This window comes from Leuciscus leuciscus (assembly GCF_965113295.1).
Source record: "Leuciscus leuciscus genome assembly, chromosome: 11".
Classification (NCBI taxonomy): Eukaryota; Metazoa; Chordata; class Actinopteri; order Cypriniformes; family Leuciscidae; genus Leuciscus; species Leuciscus leuciscus.
The window spans coordinates 16,821,345-16,843,444 of NC_138735.1; the positions used below are offsets into that span (position 1 = coordinate 16,821,345).

Genomic DNA, 22,100 nt, shown 5'->3' on the forward strand with positions numbered 1-22,100 from the left:
AAAACATGTGAGATGTTTGGATGAATGTTCACGCTGCTCTTTTCCATACACGCAGAAATAAAAGAATAATTCATAAAATCACTATGATATTGTAGAGAGGACCCCATGATGATGTCAAGGTCAATAAGTCGCTGTTAAAATGTTAGATAATTTGAGTTTATGACAAGGCAAATTTAGTTAAGATTGTAAAATGTCCTGTGGTGGAATGCCCAAAAATCTAATGATATTTATGAATTAATATAATTCATCATATGTGTCCCTGGATCACAAAACCAGTCATAAGTCGCACGGGTATATTTGTGGCAATAGCCAACAATACATTGTATGGGTCAAAATGATCGATTTTTCTTTTATGCCAAAAATCATTAGGATATTAAGTAAAGATCATGTTCCATGAAGATATTTTGTCAATTTCAAACCGTAAATATATAAAACATTTATTTTTGTGAGTGAATGCAGCACAACCGCGAACATAAATGAACAACTTTAAAGGAGATTTTCTCAATGTTTCTCAATATTTTCAATAGTTGTATCTCGGACAAATATTGTCCTATCCTAACAAACCATACATCAATGAAAAGCTTATTTATCCAGCTTTCAGATGATGAATAAACCTCAATTTCAACAAACTGACCCATGTGACTGGTTTTGTGGTCCAGGGTCACATATTTGCAAAGAATACTTTTTACCTTTAAAAATAATGTATTCAAGTAAAATATGATATTTTGAACTTTTACTTTTACACCACATAACATTTTTAGTGTAATTCGAGTTAAAACATTCTTGAAAATTGTATAAAAGATTTTCAAAACATATACTAAGAGTACATTTCTAAGCACTTGACATGCATTTCAAAGTAGATTTGTTTTTGTTTTATTCATCCAGGACACTGCCATGTCAACGACCCACCTGAGTGTCAATCGTTCAGCAGAGAAGCCCCTGAAAATGTCTCCACAAATTTTCCAATGGAAAAAAATATATATTTTTACTGTTTAATTGGGTGGATAACTGATAACCTAATTTCCGTTTACATCAAATTAAATAGGCCATCTACCCTGACGAAGCTCTATTACACTGCGTGTAGATGAGCGGGGGCGGGGGGGCGGAGCGTCCGCTGAGAACCGCCCCGTCGTTCCGCCCACCAGTCCACGCATCTGATTGGACGTCCCCCTAACACTCATCATCTGCGTCTTTAACATACTCTAGAGCTGCTAATGGGAGTGAATGATTGAGAAATGTGTCAGTGTTCCTCATTATCTCTCTCAGTGCTGTTGATTAGTGGAGGTCTGACACGGCTCACGTTGAGCTGGCTGACTGGCCTTCTCCTTCCCTACTGCTGTAAATAATTAATGCTCCATGTCAGTGCCTCCCCGAGCCCTGTCGTGGGCTATGCCCTGTTCACTGCGCCAGCTGCGACCTGCTTTAAGCGCAGGGGCTTCCAGAAGCTGGTCATGCTACATTCACGTTGAGCTGTTTGTGTGGCTTAACTAGGTTAGAGTAGCTGATTGTGGCTCACCTTTGTGAGTCATTCATTAATATTAAACAAGCTGAGCCTGTTTCATTATTATACCCTTGTTTGCACAGTAGCAGATATGTTTTTTATTATACTGTTGATTGATTTTACCTATGTTTTTTTGCTACAGTGTATGTAGTATGTAGTGGTTGCAGTTAGATAGATTTGATATTTTCACTATTTAAAATGTGCTTGTTTTTGAAAGCTAATTGAATTAGTAGTGTTTGCTAACTAATATCGCTGAGGTTTTCTTCATGAATTCAGAAACAGACCTTGAAAAAGCATTGCAAGAATTTTCCAATTTTAGGGTTGCACTGTACATTGTTCCGTGTTGTTATTGTTAACTTAAACTATTAAGTAAAATTGAAATAAAATATAAATATTAAATGGAAATACTAAGAAACTAATACAAGTATTTATCAAATTATATCAAATTATCATTTAAATGATATGTATTAATATAAAATAAAATAAATTAAAGCTACATTAAAAAAAATTAAATGAAAACTGGAAATATAAAATTAACAAAATCTAATGACAGTGACAAAAGCACATAAAAATGACCCCAAAAAATTACAAAAAAAAATTATGAAAAAATTAAATAAAAGCTAATTCAAAATATTAATGAATACTATAATCATGTAATATAAAATAAAGTGACATTGGTACCAAACTGGCTATCTGCTACTATTACAGATTTTTATTTATTTATCAGTATCAGTCAATATTGTACATTTCTAATTTTGTATGTTAATTCTTAAAACACTAATAATATAACAACTCAAAATTAATTTCCATTTTTCATACCGTACATTTCCATTTTTTTCATATCGCACATTTATTATAACGTTGTATAATGTGCTGCCTCAATCGACTTATAGCATTTAAAAGGATTCATTTTAGTTTTTAGTCTTTTATTTTTTAATTTATGCAAAATGGTATCGAATTTTAATCTGCCATTTATTGATTATCTCCTTACCAATATAAGCCCGAATTATAATATCAGTAGATTTCTATTTATTAATTTTTTTTTGTGTGTGTCTAATACTAACACTTCATTCCTCAGCAGATTCCACATATTTGTGTGCATGCATATATTTAGAGCAGTGAGGTTTATTAGACGCATGTCTCTCACCGGGAGTTTTAACACAAGCCGGTCACCATATCACTAGTCATCATACGGATCTGTGTGGGGGTATCTGGATATCAGACACCTCTGACTGTCTCCCCCTGCCTTAGGGGACACCAACATCTCTGACTCATTCTTCAGCGTATGTGGGTGATGTACGCAGCTTGCGGGACATCTGCTAACTGTAAACCTGTCAAAAGCAGTCTGGCACCAGTGTATAGTACTGTACATTAACTCTGTTTTACATTCTTTTCACTTACATTATCAAAGAGAATTTCATCAACAACCCATTAAGAAAACGTAATTGCTTCTAACTTGAGAGGGCGGAAGAAAAGACAGAAAGCGTCTCTTTCCTTTTCAAGCACGCCCACTCAGTAGAGATCTTATCAGTCGCCTCGAGCCTGCGGTTTCATTACTGTGTCCTCCCAGCCTGACGGTAGTTGGCATCTCTGTGAAAACTCCATTCAGAGAGCTCTTGAACTCTAGTGTAGCTGTCCTAATAATATAAACTTATTAGAGTATCTGCAAATATGTCAAGGGCGATTGTTATCAGCACAGTTTTAAAAGGTGTTTTTGAGTGTGATTTATGACAGTGGTTCTCAACACGTGGGTCATTGCCCAAAAATGCAACAGGGCAAATGCAACTAAGCATATATTATGCAACACTGTAAAAAAAGAAAAGAAAGTTTGCTGCCTGAAATTAAGTACAATCAACTTTTTAAGTTATATTAAACTGACTTGAAAAACTGAAAACATTTTTTTTTTATGACTTATATAAAAGTGGAAAATTAAAGTTAAAGCAATGTAAAAAAAAAATATTGTCATAACTTATTGATTATATAATTTATTTATTTTTAACAGAGGATTAGGGCATTTTGTTGTTCACGTTGAAAGCCATAAGTCTTGTCTAGTGTTGTCACTTTTTTGTTTAGTTTTATTTTTGTATTTTTATTTTGGGTCATTACCCAAAAATGGTGTGCTGGTCGATTTTGATCCCAGACAACAGAGCAAATGCAACTAACCATATCATTTCATACAGTCAACAAAATCAATTGGCATATCAACATTTAAAAGAAAATATTTCAGTTATATTTTGTTGTTGACATCACAAGTGTTGTCACTTTTGTTTTGATTTTTTTGTGTGTGTGTGTTTATTTTAATTTGTTGTTTAGTTTAAGTTTAGTTTTATTTTGTTTAATAAATTTTTTCTTGTTTTGTTTTATTTTTAAATTTTTTGTTTTAGGTTAGTTTTAATTAAAACAAAAAATATTTAGTTTTTTAAAAAAAATATTTTTAGTTTTGTATTTCTTGTCAATATTGCTAATTTGTCATGTATTTTCATACATCAAAGTTTGCAAGCATGATAGCAAATCAAATTCTTTAATTAGTGTTTCTCAACCAGCTTTGATAGCAGTCTTCAGCACCAGTAGTACAGAGAGCACTGACTCCGTTAAGTACATTTATCAAAAAAGCTGCTTGATGTTGCTTCCATTGTATCAGATATTTGGTTGTATTAATCTTTTGCACTTTGGTCCCCTCCATCTGTGTTAAAGCCTCTTCAGCCAATCGGATTGTGTCGGTTAGTGGGGAAAGCTGATAGCATTTCAAAGCCGCATCTGTAATCACTAGCTACCATGTCTAACTCTCGAGTCTTCTCATTACGGTGATTGTCCATGGTTTCAGTCCGAAACACCTACCTTTCCGCGTGAAGGCCCCTGCGGCCTTTGAGAAGCTGCTATTAACAATTGATTGAATTACGCGTCACACGAGTGAAGGGGCTAGTTATATATAGTAAGGCTGTAGAGGTTGAAGTGGCTCTCTTGTCTTGGTATGGAAAAAAAACTGTGCACCTGACAGCTGGGCACATATGGTTTTGTTTGGGGAATGCATTCGAAACCAACACCAGTGAAATGTTATGATTATTGATACCACAATACTTGGTACAATGATACTCTACATAAGGGGCCGGGAACCTTTTTGATCAAAGAGCCAATATTTCATTATTTTTTTTATCATGTGAATAGTATACTCACCAAGACGGGCATTTTGACATATTCTGTGGCTACTATGCTTGCAATGTCTCTTGGCACAGAGCACCAGTTTTAATAAAACTATAGGTTTCAGTCCTGTCACTTATTTATATATAGCCTACTTTTACATTTTCGCTGCTAAATAGTTTTCGCTTGAATCTGAGGATTGATCACACACTTTGGCCAGTACAACTTTAAATATATTATTATTCTAAACTTTTCTTTTCATTAACTTTAGTTGGTACAACAAAGGATTTAAGGAATTGTAATTGGTTGCTTTTCCTACAAAAGCTGATCTCTATTGATGTCCAATTTTGTATCGATCATTGATAAAGAGGTGCGAGACCTGGTGAGCCTCATGATTTTTGTCAAAGAGCCAGGTGTGGCTTGCGAGCCATAGGTTCCCGACCGCTGCTCTACATCGTTGTCTATTTTAGAATTGACTCTATTTTAGTAATGCTAACAGTCATGCTAACAGTGACATTGCCTAAATAAATGTGCGAATCCAGTGGTGTCTGCTGTCCAAGGGGGCACGGAAAATCTTCTAGGCTGTGTCACAAGAAGCCGTTTGTCATTAAGCTGGACAGAAGGGCCCCGTGATTAACAGAAGGCCTTACGTAATGTTACGATTCAGATGTCCCGCTGATGAATGTCTCTCAGACTCGAAGGTTAGCGCGGTTTGAATGAATCTTTCTCTGCTGTTTTCTCTAGTTAGCTGGTGTCCAGTGTCTGTAGCGTTGGCCTCGTCCCCCAGAGCTGTTTGATTGGCCTCTCTGTCTTTAGGTTTAAGTAGGGCACTGCAATCCAGCAGGGATTCAATACCAGCGCTCCATTCACTCCAGCTCTGACTCCCCCAGCCGGCCTACAGTGAGGCTGCAAATTATGCAAGGCAATGTGTGTGCGTCAGCTTGGCCTGAACGCAGCCCAGTGTGTTGGCCTCGTGTGCTGGCCCGAGTGTCTCTCCGCCTGCTTCCCGAACACTGCAGATGAAGCCCTGAGAGAGATCGGAGAGGGGAAGGATGGTGTTTTCATTAACTTCCGCTGCCCAGATTCACAACAGGTCTCATCAACACTCTGAAGTCCCTGTGTTTTTTTTGTTGACGTAATGTATTGCTTTGTACTTAAAAAAAAAAAAAATTCTTTTATTTTCTTTGGACTCCCGGTTTGGCTTCAGAAGTGGAAATCTAGTAAATGATCTAACAATGCTTTTGAGGAGATGATGCTTAAATTGCAACGGACCATTACCGTAATTCCACCTTTTTAAAAATAGGTCTGCTATTTTCAATTATGACAATTAGCCCACATAATGCTATTTATATGTTTTTATTGGAACGCTGAATGTTATTTTCAACAAATTTACCCCAGAGGCTGCAAACGTTGGAAACGTTTTCCATTACATTAACGGCTCTATTTATGACAAGAATTTCAGCAGCCTTTAATGTATCCTAAATGTTGCATGCACAGTTTTCTTTCTTTTTTGTCTGTATATATATATACTATTCATTTCTAAACTATTCATTCATAAACTATTCATTTCTAAATAAAACCTTTTATATAATAAGGTTTTTATTTAGAAATGAATCGTTAAATTAAATTAAGTGAAAAAGACATTTAAAGTTAAAACAAGATTTCTATTTCAAATAAATGCTGTACTTTTGGCACTTTCTATTAATCAAAGAGTCCTGAAAAAGTATCGAGTTTTAAGCAGTGCAACTGTTTTCAACATTTGTAATAATAATATTAAAAAAAGTTTGAGCACCAAAATCAGCACATTGTAATAACAATTTGCGGTTACATTTTATTTTAAGGTGTCATTGTTACAGTGTAATTATATATTCTATAAGTATTGAGTAATATTAAGCAACTACATGTACTACTATAGGGATAGGGTAGGATTAGGATTTGGTTGAGGGTTAGTTGCATAATTAACTGTTATCACTAAACATATGTAACGAGGACACTGTAAAATAAAGTGTTACCCAATTTGCAATATAACTTTTTCACTGGGCAACCTTGGTGAGCATAAGCGACTTGCGATATATATAGCAGTCATGCGCCATTTAATGTTGCACACTATTATTAAAAAGCCTCATTCAATAATTTATATGAGTTAATTTTCTCCTTGTAATAAGACATTTCTCTCTCTGTTTCTCTCATCATATTGAGAACAGTACTAGATGATGAAATGTACTAGTTTTCTCTCTCTCTCTCGTGGGAATATTCAGTTTTTGTGAAACTCTAAGTATATATAAGGCACACAAATGTGAATGGAAAGTGAAAATGCATTACATATTGTAGCACATGTTGGAAAGATAAATGGCTCTGCCTGTGTCCGTATTTGTTGGGGCTTGTTAAATGAAAATTTGCATGCTCAACAGTCTTTTTGTGCTGTACAGTATACAGCACATTGTGTTCTCTCACTCTCTGACCCCTTACTCTCTTTTTATTTCTCACCACTCTCAAACCCAAATACTTTCGTGTTACTTCCACTTTTCTTTCATTGCTCTGCCCTCTCCTTTCTCTCACTTGGTCTCGGGGGACCCCCATTGTCGCGCAATATAATTGAATCCCTTTTTTGTTCCATTTTCTCTAATTTTCATTTTCACAGGCCTCCTTACGCCTCCCAGCATCAACCCACATCTTCAGTATATGACCTCTGAACACAACCCCTAAGCCTTCTCGCTTTCAATTATCTCTAATTAGCAATTCAATTTTTCAGGCTGTTGTAAAGAGCCATTAAAGACTGTATTAATTGATAAGGAATTTATTTTAGAGATTTTTTTTTTGAAAATGCAAGCTGCCAAGGTGAGTGTTTTCAGGCCAAACGAAAGGATAAAAACCTCCCAAATTCTTTTAAGTCCCTCATAGAGTCATTTTAACCACAAGTACCTAAATGACTGATTGATTCCACATGCATCTCTCTCAGAAGAGCAGTTTGGCTTGTTTGCAAATCATCAGGTGCTCAATTTGATGACATTATGATTCTTAACTGCAAGTTTTTGAACTGTTAAACAGATCTCTATCCACTGTCTTTCTCAAAGCACATTAGAAATAGTTGGCACAGTGTGCTGTTTAACCTGTTCAGGAGATAACTCAATATGATGTTTTTCATTGGTCCACCCCGTTATATGTTGCAGTGAAGCGAAGTGTGTTCATTTGTCAAGCCTACCTAAAGATGATGTGTCCTTTGAGCATTTTCTGAATCTCTAATGTTGACATTTTCTCCGTTAGGTGATATGCATTGAGGATGAGTGCGGTCGGGGAAAACTCATCGGACCCTTCCAGGTCAGAGGGTCAGAAGCGTAAGGAATGCCCATCAGACCTCCTGGGCCCAAGGTACCTCACACATCATGCAAACTGAACAGCAGGTTACAGTGAACTCTGAAACTGCATGCTTTGCAGTACACACATTTTTAGTTTGTAGAGTGAATTTCTCAGTGTCTACACTACAGCTGAACTGCAATAATCTTGAGCAGGCCTCCCACTGGTGGAGCTCATCCTAGATAATACACGTTTCTATATAAAGCCCTTTTCCACTGAGTCAGGAAACATCAGTCTGTATAATTCATTCATAGGAAGTAGCTATGCACGCCCTCTGTATTGACAAATTTTTTCTGTGCAAACTGCTGAAGATGCAGAGCAGCAAATTGAAAATGCAACCTGTTTAAGGTGGCATAGAAGAAGCTCTGGAAACTGTTGTCTATTTTAGTGTGAAACACAATGCAGAAAAGAGGGTCTTGCTGCAATGATTGTTTAGATTTTTTTTTTTAGGTGTGATGCTGTAGAGGGTTGTCTAAAGGCTATTCACACTTTAAACATGCTCATATGTGACATGTCACCTTAAATATAATGTATCATCCAAAGACACCCAGAAGTGTGTGTACAACATTTTTAAATATCGCAGATTGAATGAATGAATGTGTGTGAATTTTCAACAAAAACTCAGGCTAAATATCTGTCACTAAATATTGTGATTTTCTTGATTTATTGTTGAAGGTGGTAAATTTGTTACAAATGTGTTTGCTTTGATGAATTTATGCCAAATTTTTCTTTGCCAAAATAATAGAAAATAAACGGAGGAAACGGTGATATTTTCCAAAGCAGTCTTAACCCGTAAAATGGTAACACTTTACAATAAGGTTCGTTAGTTAACATTAGTTAACTACATTGGTTAACATGAACTAATAATGAACTGCACGTATACCGCATTTATTAATCTTTGTTAATGTTAATTTCAACATTTACTAATACTTTTTAAAAATCTTGTTAACATTAGTTAATGCATTGTGAACTAGCATGAATTTACAATGAACAGCTGTATTTTTATTAACTAACGTTAACAAAGATGAACAAATAGGTTGGTTAGTTCATGTTAGTTAATGCATTACTAATATTAACTAATGAACCTTATTGTAAAGTGTAACCAGTATATTTCTAAAGCATGTTAAGTGCAGGTCTGATTGTATTTTTTGAAGTTGTATTTTTTGCTCTATAGTCAGAAATATTTTTTGTTTCTCTTCACAGTCCCAAACGAAGCACTGAGAAACGCAACCGGGAACATGAAAATAAGTACATAGAGGAGCTTGCAGAGCTGATTTTCGCAAACTTCAATGACATCGACAACTTCAATGTCAAGCCTGACAAATGTGCAATCCTAAAGGAAACCGTGAAACAGATTCGTCAAATTAAAGAGCAAGGTAAGAATCTGATGGACTCTTCTTTGAACTCACATAATTACTTGTCTTTCTAATAAATTTACAAATCAAAATACATGACAAATGTCCTAGAAAGTTCAAGATTACCCCATAATTATAAACTCTTGAGGTATGACGTTACAAAACATAATCTCTACATAGTGCTACATTCATTGGTTTAGCATATTCGGACCTTTGCATTAAGCTAGAAGTTATTAGGAGCTAACATAGACTTTTGACATATGTAGGCATTTTCAGGTTGTTTGTGAATATGTTTGGCCTCTCATCAGATCTTGAGAAAGAGCTTTGTTATATCAGCTATAGATTTCAGATTGGCTTTCATCAGGTGCCTAGACAGATTAGCATCATGCTAACTGCAGACTGACTGTTGCCACAAACAGAAACCAAACACAAGATTTGACTAGAAGTCACAGTTTCTTTGCTTTTCTAGATTTGTCATATTTTCCAGTTGTTCTGAGTTATCAGGGATTTTTGATTCGGGACACATTTGCGCTTCTTGTGCAGTGATTTGGATTCAGGTGCAGTGCTTGTTAGCATGTTGTGCTATTAAAATGCTATGCTTTTAGTTACTTGATAAGTTTTACGGATAAATATATATCTCCGACTTGGAGCACACACAGAAAGCCACCTAAACAGCCTCTCGGCTTAATTTGCGGCTTAATGCGCTTTTAATAACACTATTTAACATCAGACACATCCCGCAGTTAAGCAACAGTAGACTGCATTTTACAACACTTACTTTTAAGTTTGGGCTTTTAGGGAGAAACGAATAGTGTTAATAGCATAGTGTTTTCCGCATAGGCCTACTATATAGTAGGGAAGTATATGATTTTGGAAGCAGAATAAGTGCTAGTTTGACGTGTGTGTATCTGCATTGATTCTGCCTGGGCTGTGATGGAGATTGTTTGTGATGTACTGCGCTCTGGGTTATGTAATGCTGAGCAATGGTCGGCGTCTGCTGTGCCGTCCCTTACCCCTCCTTCACCTCTCCTCCACTACGCTCGATGCCACACGGGCACAGCATCACACACTGCTCTAATACGGTTTGTACAGTCTCAAACACAAATGGGCCTGTTTTGCCTGTAAACAAGGCCTTAAGGTTTGAGAGCAGCAGTCACGATTCTATGTTCTTCACATTTTATTCAGACCCATAGCAACAATTGTTTCTCTGAAGAGATCATTTACTTTCATTGAGAGGTAGTCTAGGGATTGTAGTGTGTGATGGTTGAAATAAATAAATATATATGTATGTTAGGGGTGGCACGGTACATGAAAAAACATCCGAACCGTTCGGTTCGCTTGTCTCGGTTCGGTGCGTGTGTGCGTCGCGCGGTTCGCACGGTTCGACGCATGCGCAATGTAGCCTTGTGCCCGTGCTACTGCTAATACAATGCTAAATCATAAATCAGACAAATGTAGAATAACATTACAATGTCCAGCAATCGATTTAAATAGTAGGCCTACACTGGGTTTACTTAGACATTTAATGAGATCAACTCCACTAGGCTATATGTTGTTTTTTTCACGTGAATAAATAGGCTACATAGATCGACTGTTCCACGTACCGGTATGTACTTTAATGGTCCAGTGGCAGAACTTGCCAAGCGTGTCAAAGGTTCTGAGTTCTAATCTGCACTCGTATATATTTTTCTTTTTCATCAAAACCGATTATGTTTATCAGCGGTTGTATATCAAGCAGGGACAGATTTGTATGAATTTTGTTTTGTGATTTCATCGGAACGAATAGAGTAGCCTAGAGTCTCCTCAACGGACTGAAGCGCGCGTCTGAGTGAAGAATGTGCGGCCGCTGCGGTGTGTGCGCGAGCCACGAGAACACTGTATCAGCGCCACTGATCGCAACGGCAACGAGCACTTTGATCACTTGATTAAAAAAAACACATTTCAGCGCTAGATTGCTTCTTATTTAACAAACGAACGAAACGAATACTTTGCTAGTTAACTGGAAATGTTTTATTTATTTGTATTGGTACATCCGTGCTGGGACATAATATCAACCCTGGCAAAAAGTGGTGACAAATAACTGTCCGACACAGCCCACGGGAAATGAGAAGCTGCGTTTTGCAAACACACCCCATTTATGAAATAAATTAATTAATAATTAGATAATTCAGCTATATATCATATGCTGAAGTAAATTTTTGGAGTGTTAAAGATTAAAAGAAAAAACAACAACAAGAACCGTACAGAACCGAAAACCGTGACCCTAAAACCGTGATACGAACCGAACCGTGGGTTTTGTGAACCGTGCCACCCCTAATGTATGTATGTATTTATGGATGGATGTGGATGGATGGATGGATGGATGTATGTATAGGGATGGATGCATGGAAATATTATAAATATTATAAAACATTTAGCACATTTTTACTATTACAGCTCTCAAGGTTAACTAATCGTGATAAGTGTTGATTATAGCATTATATTTAGATCTATGAGCATTGTAGCCAATCACAGACATATTGAGCGCATGAATGCAGTGATCTCATCATTGCAACACGATTTCTGCACACAAATGATTGCTTTCCTCATAACTAACAGTTGCAAACACAATGTAAATAAGAAATTTGTTTATTATAACTTGATTTTTCAGTCCAGAACTGATAATCTTGCGCTGTTTGATTGACATCTTCAGCGATTGTAAAGGGAGCGTTCTCTGATCACTTTCTATATAATTTAATCACAGTTTAAATTATTTTCATCATACTAAGAGAAACAATGTGAAGTTGACCGTTTAGTCACTGGTTTGATTTACTGACACATAAACCACAATTAACGATTTTGAGACAAAGAACATCTGACTGTACATGAATCATTACATATCAGAAATCATCACTGGTGATTATGGTTAGACACGTACACATAATCATATATAACAAACGATCTAACAAAGCAATAGTAACAGTAAAAACTGCAAATCCAGCGTCAGAAAGAAGGTTATGCAGTGACTGTGTTTTCAAAACTGGGCACTGCACAACATTTTGCACTCTTTAAAGGCATATTTTCAGTTTTTGAAACTTACAGGATATTCTTATAGTATGATTACCTCTTATAGTATGATTACCTCTTATATGTCAAAAGCTCAAGGAAAATTTTATTTCTCATGACCCCTTTAATGCTTTAATGCATTTAAATGGATAGTTCACCTAAAAATAAGAAACATATCCTCACACCTAAAACTCCATGACTTTCTTTCTTACACAAACTGCACAGGAACTGACAGCCTCAAGCTGTGGTCACATTAGCAAAATTTTGTGGGTCATTTGTCAATAATGTAGCTACCAATTTGAACCCGCTGCGAAATCTGCATGGAGAAATATTTCGCCCTCACACAGAATTCCTCTTTGAAATTGACTGGATTCTGATCGCAAAAAAATAACAAAGGTAAATGTGAACGCACCTTCATTCACTCTTCACTTTCATTAATGTTTTTCTTTTCCACACAGTGAAAGTGAATGGTCACTAAACTGTCCGTTTTTGATTCCACAGAAGATTCCACATTTGATTCATTTTCAGTTAATGTTACCTATGCAAAAATTGCCATCATAATGTGAAGGTGTTGTGATTGGTTGCCAGGGTGTTGCTATGTATTTGTTACAGTGCTCTGAGTATTTTTTTGTGCATTGCTATGCAGTTGATAGGGTGTTATGATATGGGTGGTTGCTTACGTTTGCTTGCTGGTCAAAATATTAGCAAACCTTTTCTCAGCAAGTTGTGATTTGATTGTATAATTCACGTAGTACAAAAAGGGTGCAAGATGAGCATGTGCAATTATAATATACTATTAAACTAGCTATGCTAGCAAGCACGGCTAATAAATTGTGGCAGTGAACAGTTTTCTCCCTGTTTGTATAGAAAACACAATTTGATGGACATTTGCCTGAAAAGGGTGTTTTCATTGTGTAGGTCATCTGCTAGACATTTAATGCCCAAAACTTGAGTTTCAAAACTGGATTATTCTTAATTATACCGGTTTAATTTGTTCATTAGTGAGGCGGCGCTTATAAATTTAGAGATTGAACAACACCCAATAGATGACGTGATCTGGAATCCTCCCATGGAGAGTCAGCATGACCTAGTATCCATGATCAGGATGTGCATTGATTGGTCGAGAGCAGAGTCTTGGGCGGGGCTTTGAATTGTGACTGATAGGGCAGATCCTAAAGGCTTCTAGAAACTCCATCTGCTGTTGAAGTGATGGTGTGACCTGATTCACAGCTTTTCTGGAGATAAAATTGCTTTTTTTCCTGTTTGACGGCGATTGGCTGACAGAAAGGAAACTGTTTTGCAGCCGAGTTTGAAACGAGAGAGGGAATGAGTTATTACCGGACCTATGGTGCAGCTGTGCTGGTTTACCAGTCCCTGCTGGGCACCACAAAGACCTGCTGACACACAACACGCTCACATCCACTCATCATCAGGAGTGTACGCATGCGTATCTCTCCCAGACACACATGCACACGTACGGAAAGAGCAGCGTTTGGAGCATCCCAGAACGGCCTGAGAGGGAGGCTGATGGATGGCCCTCTCTCTTTGCCATATGGCTACCCATCATGCCAGCACAGTTTGCCTCTCTATCGTGTCCTCTGTGAGCCTAATGCATCCACTGATGATCCCGAGGACTACTCCTTTTAATGGATGGGTACAGACCGGAAGTTAGATTGGTCTTGGGGAATTGCGGGATTGAGGATGTTTCACTGACGGCAGGAATTGTTAGTGTTATTTTAGTATTTAGTAATATTTAATTATATATTTTTCAGTTTTCATTTTAGTTTGTTTAATTAATTTAGTTACGTGCTTTTGTCATTTTTATTAGTTATTGTTTTTTTTTTATAGTTTTGTTTAGCTTTATTTTTTATTCAGTTTTAGTCATTTTAGTACTTCAACTTATCTTATTTCAGTTAGTTGCAAAACTACATTTTTAATTTTTATTCAAGTTTAAGTTTGTCATCTGCTATTTATATTTGATTTGATTTGATTTAACAATAACACTCCACTTCAGAAGATGCTTTATCACCTCACTTCATTCACTAAATCGTGTTATTGAGAGTTGAGCCACTTTCCCAGCATTATGTGGTCATATATCACCACAAAAATACTAAAATAAGATTTTTTTTTTCATTTTAAATGTTTTATTGTGACTTTATTTGACATTTATTTTAATGGCAATAAAACACAATTGTCAAACTATTCCATTAACCTTTATTTACAATAACAATTCTAAAATAATTTTGCATTAAATTACTGACGAATTTGTCAACTTTTTATTCTGTGATTTTGTAAATAACACACACAACATCCCCTACAAATTAAAATGTGTTATTTTTATTATTATTTGTGGTGAAATGTGTCCCAGTTCTTTCTGAGATGCACTAATTTAGCTCAATCGTGAGAGCTTTGCCGACGTTGTTTACAAATCATGTCATTTTGTTGGGGAGAACGATGTTCTCCATTCTTTATATAATGGTTTGTTTGGTGTCTGTGTGCGCACATGAGTGTATTGACGCTTCCATTCATGTCCAGGCTGCTGGCTGCATGGCTGTTATGTGAGGCTTCACATGCACCCATTTAGCCTGACAGCTTCTGCCTGATGTGTTGCTAAGGTTCGGATGCGTGCCATAACAACATGTCTCAACAAGCGCACGGCAGTATGAAAGAGTGAGAAAGGGGTTTAAAAAGGTGCGTGTGTGCAATATAAAATGAAACGCTTTAGTGAGCAGGGAGAGAGAGAACTGCCCTTTCAAGAAATGCTAATATGCTCAAGCTAGCAAGACCTCATGAAGTGTCTTTAATGTAATTTGAAAATAAAACACTTAAACTCTGCAGGGTCTAAAGAAGGGTTTTAGGTTCTTAAATGGAAATGTTGATGTTTCCAACCGAGGACTGAGTTTCGTACCAAATTACCGTATTCACTTAGTGGGGAGACCAGAGTAAGCAGTGCCAATTTATGCTTAACTTGTCCTCTATTCAAGGAGAAAGGAGACGGGGGTAAAACTAATGCTCCTAATTGTATTTCAGGATGTCTGCTATCAATACAAATTAGAATAATGCAACTATAACTAAAGGCAATAGAAATATGAGGTTAGCAATGGGTTAGTTCAATCACTGAAACAATATGAGCGATGTCCATCAAATAAAAGTATGAACATAAATTAAAGGAAAAACACTTTAATAATGTTCTGTGTCATTCCAAAGTCTAATTTTACTGCATATTATTTAAAAAACAATTTGTTTTAAGAAATTCTGGGAAGACTTTATCTTGCTTTTGTGTTTCCCATTGAGACCAATGTAATAGTATTTCCTGCATTTGGAGGCAAGGCTCATCACTATGGTTTGAAGCTCTGCCATTTAATAATTCATGGCAAATCTTAATTTACTTGGTTTTATACACTGGCAATTCATCAACATGAAACATGTTAGACTTGCTTTGACATCAAATTTGCAAAGTATAGCGCATATTATGACATGCAAAATGTATATTTTCTCATGTGCATCTCAGTCACAGGCAGCTGCACATGATCTTCCTTTTCCCAATATATGATCACATGACTGTAATTGTGTACATCCTATTCACCCTTTGACTTTTAACATAAAATAGTAAAATTATAGTGGACGGTGATGGTGATCATATTTCCATTTTCTCCCCTGTAGAAAAAGCTGCTGCAGCCAATGAGGATGAAGTGCAGAAGGCTGATGTGTCGTCGACAGGCCAAAGTGTTATTGACAAAGATGCCCTTGGACCAATGATGCTGGAGGTGGGTCTGTTGTGCTGTGTGTTTACTAGGTTACACAGAACATGCAGGCAGACGTGCACGAGGAAGAGCCAAGCGTTAACCATGTATGGAGTCGTAGAATGCCTTTTTGTATGTTGTGTTTTAAAATTTGGCAGCCATTTGATGATTAAATCTCCGAATTCCTCCATCCTTTTGCTAAATAAAGATCTCATGAGCTGACAGTGGAGAAGCACAAATTTTGACATGAAAAACATGCTGAAGCATAGTGATGCATTTCTATGAAGCAGTGTTATTTTAGTGTTATTTATATACTAATATACTAATATTTATTAATATTTTAACTTAATTTTAGTTTAGTTTTAGTAATTTCGGTGTTTGCTTTTGTCATTTTTGTTGTTGTTATTCATAATATTTGTAAAATATCTACAGATAATAGTTAAAAACATTTATTTTTATTTTTATTTAGTTATTTAAGCACTTTATCGTTTTAATGTACATTTTTTAAGTGAACATTTTTCATCTAAGGGTACGTTTACACAACAATGATGTACTAAAAATTTTACGTTTTTCCTTGGTGGTTTTGAATAGTTTCGCGTACAGACGACAATGTTGTCAAAATGATCCCCATTCACACGGTTCCGCGAAAACGACTAAAAACTCTAGGCCAGTAGTTGGCGATGTCACTAAAGAAACACTGCGTGCTAGGGGTTTCACAGACTAGTCGACATTAATGATCTGCCATGACGATTTAAACTTGACGTTGACTGGTCACTGATCATGGCCTATAGAGGGCGCAACAGGATAAGAAATCTTTGGAGTCCACTTTTACACTCTGTTTCCAACAGTTAAATTGACAAATAAATGCATACTCCGAGCGCTCCACAAGACATGTTTGATTATTCCATTTGGATGCTCAAAGTAAGCTCAGGTAAATGCACATTTTAAACAGCTTATTGTACACATAATTAGGTTTTAAACTAATGCGCTGCTTCATTGTAACACACACAGACAAGACAGTAGCTTGCACATCACGTATAGATCGTACGCACACAGAAACATTCAGTAGCGCAGAAATGTATCGTCAACACAGTTCTGTGATTTATCAATCAAACAGCTTAAAGGACAATTCCGGTATTTAACACTTTGAGTCTATTTTGTAGCTTGTTTTGGATGAACAAGAGTGGTGGACAAAGAAATTTTGACAATGGTTCCTGTCTCGACTTTTTGACTATTTTAGAATTGCCCATGACCGCTTTAGAATGGGAGTCTATGGCCATGCACAAACATGTCCTTAAAACAACCCTTAACGTTCGTTTTCAGAACTGTTCAACTCACCGAGTGGTTAGTGGTGTTCGTTGATGATTAAAAACAAATATATCGGCGCAATGTATGATTTCAATCCGTTTATTTTTCTATAGTGGAACTATTTTTTCAGATACCTCACAACCGCGTATAAACTTCCGCTCTTCGGCAACTTCCGATGCTCTGCTCACGCTAGCCTTCTGAGAGACGAACCGAGCGAAAAGACCTAAAAGACTACAACCAAATGTAAACAGCCCCCTTTCCTTTTCCGGTAGCGCAGTAATATCAACGAGCAACGAGTCCTCCAACGGAAATCAATGGGATTTTACAAAATGCCAAATAAAACACGTCAGAAACTGTATTTCGCTACGCTACTTGTTTTTAATCATCAACAAACACCACTAACCACTCGGTGAGTTGCACAGTTTTGAAAAACGAACGTTAAGGGTTGTTTTAAGGGCATGTTTGTGCATGGCCATAGACTCCCATTCTAAAGCGGTCATGGGCAATTCTAAAATAGTAAAAAAGTCGAGACAGGAACCATTGTCAAAATTTCTTTGTCCACCACTCTAGTTCATCCAAAACAAACTACAAAATAGACTCAAAGTGTTAAATACCGGAATTGTCCTTTAAAAACTGAAAAGTTCTAGCATATATTTCTTAGTAACTAAAACCAACATCTTCTCTATTAGTAGAGTGACGCTGCCAGGTAGAATGAATTCACAGGCAATCGCTCTCTCACTAAGGCATTCATATAAATGTAATCTTTATTGTGCTGCTTTATCTGTATGTGATATTATCTTTATCTGTATTAGAACGAACAGAAATCTGTGAGAAATATAACGACCCAAAGACAAAAGAAATAATAAAAAATAAGCTGTTCTGTAGGAGCAATAGCCTTGTGGTCAGCGCTGTCATATGCCAAAGATGTGCACAAGGCAACCCACATTCGAGTCTTAGCTTGAGGTACACAACTCGACTTTAATCCAAAAATGCAGACTCCAAAAAATCTGAAGTTGATTCGTGTTGAATCTACGTGCCTATATACTGAACATGTAACACGCATGTGCATGACGTCAACGTTTTCACAAATTCGCGTTTTTGCAGTTTACACAGAGACTATAACGGTGTCATTTTCAAAAACGTGCCGATTGAAACCTGCATATAAACGCCTTTGCCGTGTAAGTTGTTGAAGACTGTGTCGCGCAACACCCTCTAACATGTATAATTTATTTCTGCTTTATTTCAATTACAAAAACGATTCTAATAGCATTAGTTGTAGTTTTAATTTTAGTTAACGATTAAGAATCTAAAGAAATGTTCAAACAGTGTTATATTGTTCTGCGGTGTCGATAGCCCCACCCACATTAAAATGTCATTTCACATTACTCTACATCAAACATTCGATATGCTGGCCGTGATAGCAGTTTTTTTCGTTCATAGTGCACTAAAATGTCACATTATGGTGTGAGTTTGGGGTGGAACTGTCTTGTTTGTCTGACCAAAAAAACCACATTATTTTTCCAATTCTGTTGGCTGATGGGTTGAGGGTGAGAAAAGAGTGCTAAAAATATTTCGTTTTATTTTGGGGTGAACTACCCCCTTAAATAACAGTTCAAATCTCTGTAGTGCAAACGAACAACTTTGGTCGGTCGGCCGAGCAGGCAGGACGCCCAGCTCTGAATGAATCCACCCATCCAGCCGCTCCATCTTCCTCTCACACCCTCTCCTCTTTGGGGTATTTATAGCCTCCGAAGTCCTCCGTCACCGAATCAACACGAAGCGGATGCCAAATATAGCCTGCGTGCTTGCGCGCTTGATCTTCCATCTGTTTGAAACGGCCGAAGGAAGGGACAATTCACACCCACACGCTATAATGCACCTAATTAAAAACCACTTGTGACAAAGGGCCAGAGAGGGGGAAACTCAGCCGACTGCCCTTTTCCACCCGACACCCATAACAGCCCCTCCAGCGCCGCCCGGGCACGCACACTCACCGAAACACATCGCACACACTCGTGCACACAAACAGGCCTTGTGTGAAGCTTTTGCAGTGCTGCACGCCCCCTGCCCCAGTGAAAAACCCCATTGTTTGGTGGTGGAAGCTGAAGTGTGATTCGCCATAGGATCCGCTAAAGCAGCTTTGTGTTCTTCGGAGCAGTGTGTGGGGATTTGTGGCCAAGCTCAGTGTGCCACTGGTTGTGTGTCCGATTTCGGTTGTCCGCACCTCACGATGAGCTTGGACCCAGTCTCTCCTTTGTATAGGAAGTTATGTAACCTCCCACAGCGGGACAGTGAGGACGGGCCGGGCCAGGCCCACCCAGCTCCATTCATGTTGCAATACACATCCATCAGCACATTTTAAAGAGTTGCATAAGTTTGGCTAAATAAAGGTGGATTTGGCATTCCTCCATGTTTACTCTGCGATGTTTGCTGAATGTGCCCACCAGATGGCCACATCTAGAGCAGTGCACAAACAGGGACTTGTGGGCTTTTTTCGCTCACTCCCTCTCTCTTTTTCCGTCTCTAGAGACTGTACGTTTGTTCTTTACTTCTCTTGAGAGTTTTTTTTTCGGCCGAGTGTTTGTGAAATAATTCTCTGTGTTTGGAAGAGACGTTGTGTTTGTTTTGCTGATAAAAAGATTTAGAGCTTATTACGCTCCGCCGCAGATTAAAGAATGATTTCCGAGCTGCTGCTCCACATTCTAAAACAAACAGCAGCTTTTATAGCGATCGCTATTGGCCCTCAGGGGCCCGACTGCATTCAGAGACCTAATTGACACCATCTTGATAGGAAATGCTTGACTTAAGGCTGCGTTCGTGCAATTAAGACTCGTCAATATCATTTCTGTCACACGCTATGAAGCGCTGAGATTCGGGAGAGCTGTTTTATTTTCCGAAACAAGCAGGCAAGAAAGTTCATCTTCGCACAGACAAACGCATTAAAGATCTCAAGGAAGCTACTTCTGATGAGCTAAACATATGTAACTGAAGATTAGAGATTAGAAGTAGACCAATATTTCGGTTTTATTTATTTAATTTACATTAAATTTTTTATCATTATTAATCATCATTAATTTTTATAAACTGAACCTTTACTAGGAATGTGCCGATACGGTGATAATTAATTTTGTCTAATGGCTGATAACTAATAAATAATACAATTCTATACTTCTGTTAAAATAAAATGGTAAAAACCATGTTTTAATGCTACAGGTGAATTTAAGCATGACAGTTTATGCATAAATACAATGTATAGTATGAAAGATGCATATTTACATTTGCTTAAGATTACATTTAACTGATTTAGAATAAGTTTGTGAACATTAAACTTTTTTTTTTATTCAGTAAGGATGCATTAAATTTATCACAAATTACAGTAAAGACTTTTAAATAAATGCTGTCCTTTTGAACTGAGCACAACTGTTTTCAACATTGATAATAGTGATAATAATGATAGTAATGCAAATGTTTTTGAGCACCAAATCAGCATATTAGAATGATTTCTGAAGGATCATGTGACACTGAAGACTGGAGTAATGATCCAGCTTTACCATCACAGGAATAAAGAAATACAGGAATTTTAATTGTAATAATATTTCATAACAATTTTTACAGTTTCTTTAATCAAATAAATGTAGCCTTGCTCAGCATAAAAGACTTATTTCAAAGACATTTTTAAAATCTTATTGAACCCAAACATTGGAACGGTGGTGTATATCCCGTATTGGCAGTACCAATGCATAAAAAAGCTCTTATAATGTATCCCTTTTTAAGACGCCTTCACTGCACCCGTCAGGATGTGCGACACAAGTATGCAGTCTAATAGAGCCGTAGCCTGTAATCTGCATTTAAAATGAGGGAAAACAGTTGCTCCACTTCCCCTGTCTGCCTGCCTGACAGTATCGCTTCGAGAGGAAGCCTGTTCAAATAACCTCCTAACTGCAACTGATGAGATCTTCTTGTTTTCCTGCAGCTAATTACTTCATTATGGTTTACCTGAATTGAGAAGCGTAAATGCTGTCGGATCATTATGTTCAGCCTGTTGTGGTTCAAACCACTCGATCAATCTTAAGGCCATGAATTTAGACTCATGCCGTATTCGCCTTGACTTCACTTGATCTGTTGTTTGGAGAATCTACAAGGACTCCTGCCTTTTCTGGATGGCTTTTTGTTTAGTTTTTCCTGGTTATCGCATCTTCCTCATTGAATGGTTGAGCTTTAAGATGGAGCAGCGACGTGTTCGTGTTGTTTAGCCTGTTTGTCTGCTTGTGCTCGTCATATAATAGTATTGGTGTTTTTAGCTGCATGTTTGTGCTCACAGTACCAATAGCCTTGTGTTTTTCTCCTCCAGGCCTTAGATGGTTTCTTCTTTGTTGTGAACATGGAGGGGAACATCGTGTTTGTGTCGGAGAACGTGACGCAGTACCTGCGGTATAATCAGGAAGAGCTGATGAACACCAGTGTGTACAGCATCCTGCATGTGGGAGATCATACAGAATTCATCAAAAACCTCCTGCCCAAGTCACATGGTGAGACTATTTCTGTTTTACATTCATTGTTTCCTTCCCATTTTGCTATTTTCATTTCATTTGCACTTCTACCAACTCTACTTTTCAGGAAATGCTCATTCTTCTACTCTCGAGTGAAGCATTACTA

The 22,100-nt window shown here is 37.2% G+C and overlaps 1 protein-coding gene across 5 annotated transcripts in view; it reads left to right on the top strand.

Annotated features, from left to right (window-relative positions):
• ncoa2 (nuclear receptor coactivator 2) overlaps positions 1-22,100 on the top strand; it is a 99,583-nt gene that overhangs the window by 36,482 nt on the left and 41,001 nt on the right. For 4 of the 5 annotated variants that reach the window (XM_082184861.1, XM_082184863.1, XM_082184860.1 and 1 more), the window contains exons 3-6: positions 7,904-8,008; positions 9,197-9,369; positions 16,057-16,160; positions 21,796-21,973. In XM_082184861.1, the coding sequence (XP_082040987.1) occupies positions 7,920-8,008; positions 9,197-9,369; positions 16,057-16,160; positions 21,796-21,973 (544 nt within the window). In that variant the 5' untranslated portion in view covers positions 7,904-7,919. Of the gene's footprint in view, positions 1-7,901; positions 8,009-9,196; positions 9,370-16,056; positions 16,161-21,795; positions 21,974-22,100 lie in introns of all 5 variants that reach the window. The other variant, XM_082184862.1, reaches the window with a different exon arrangement.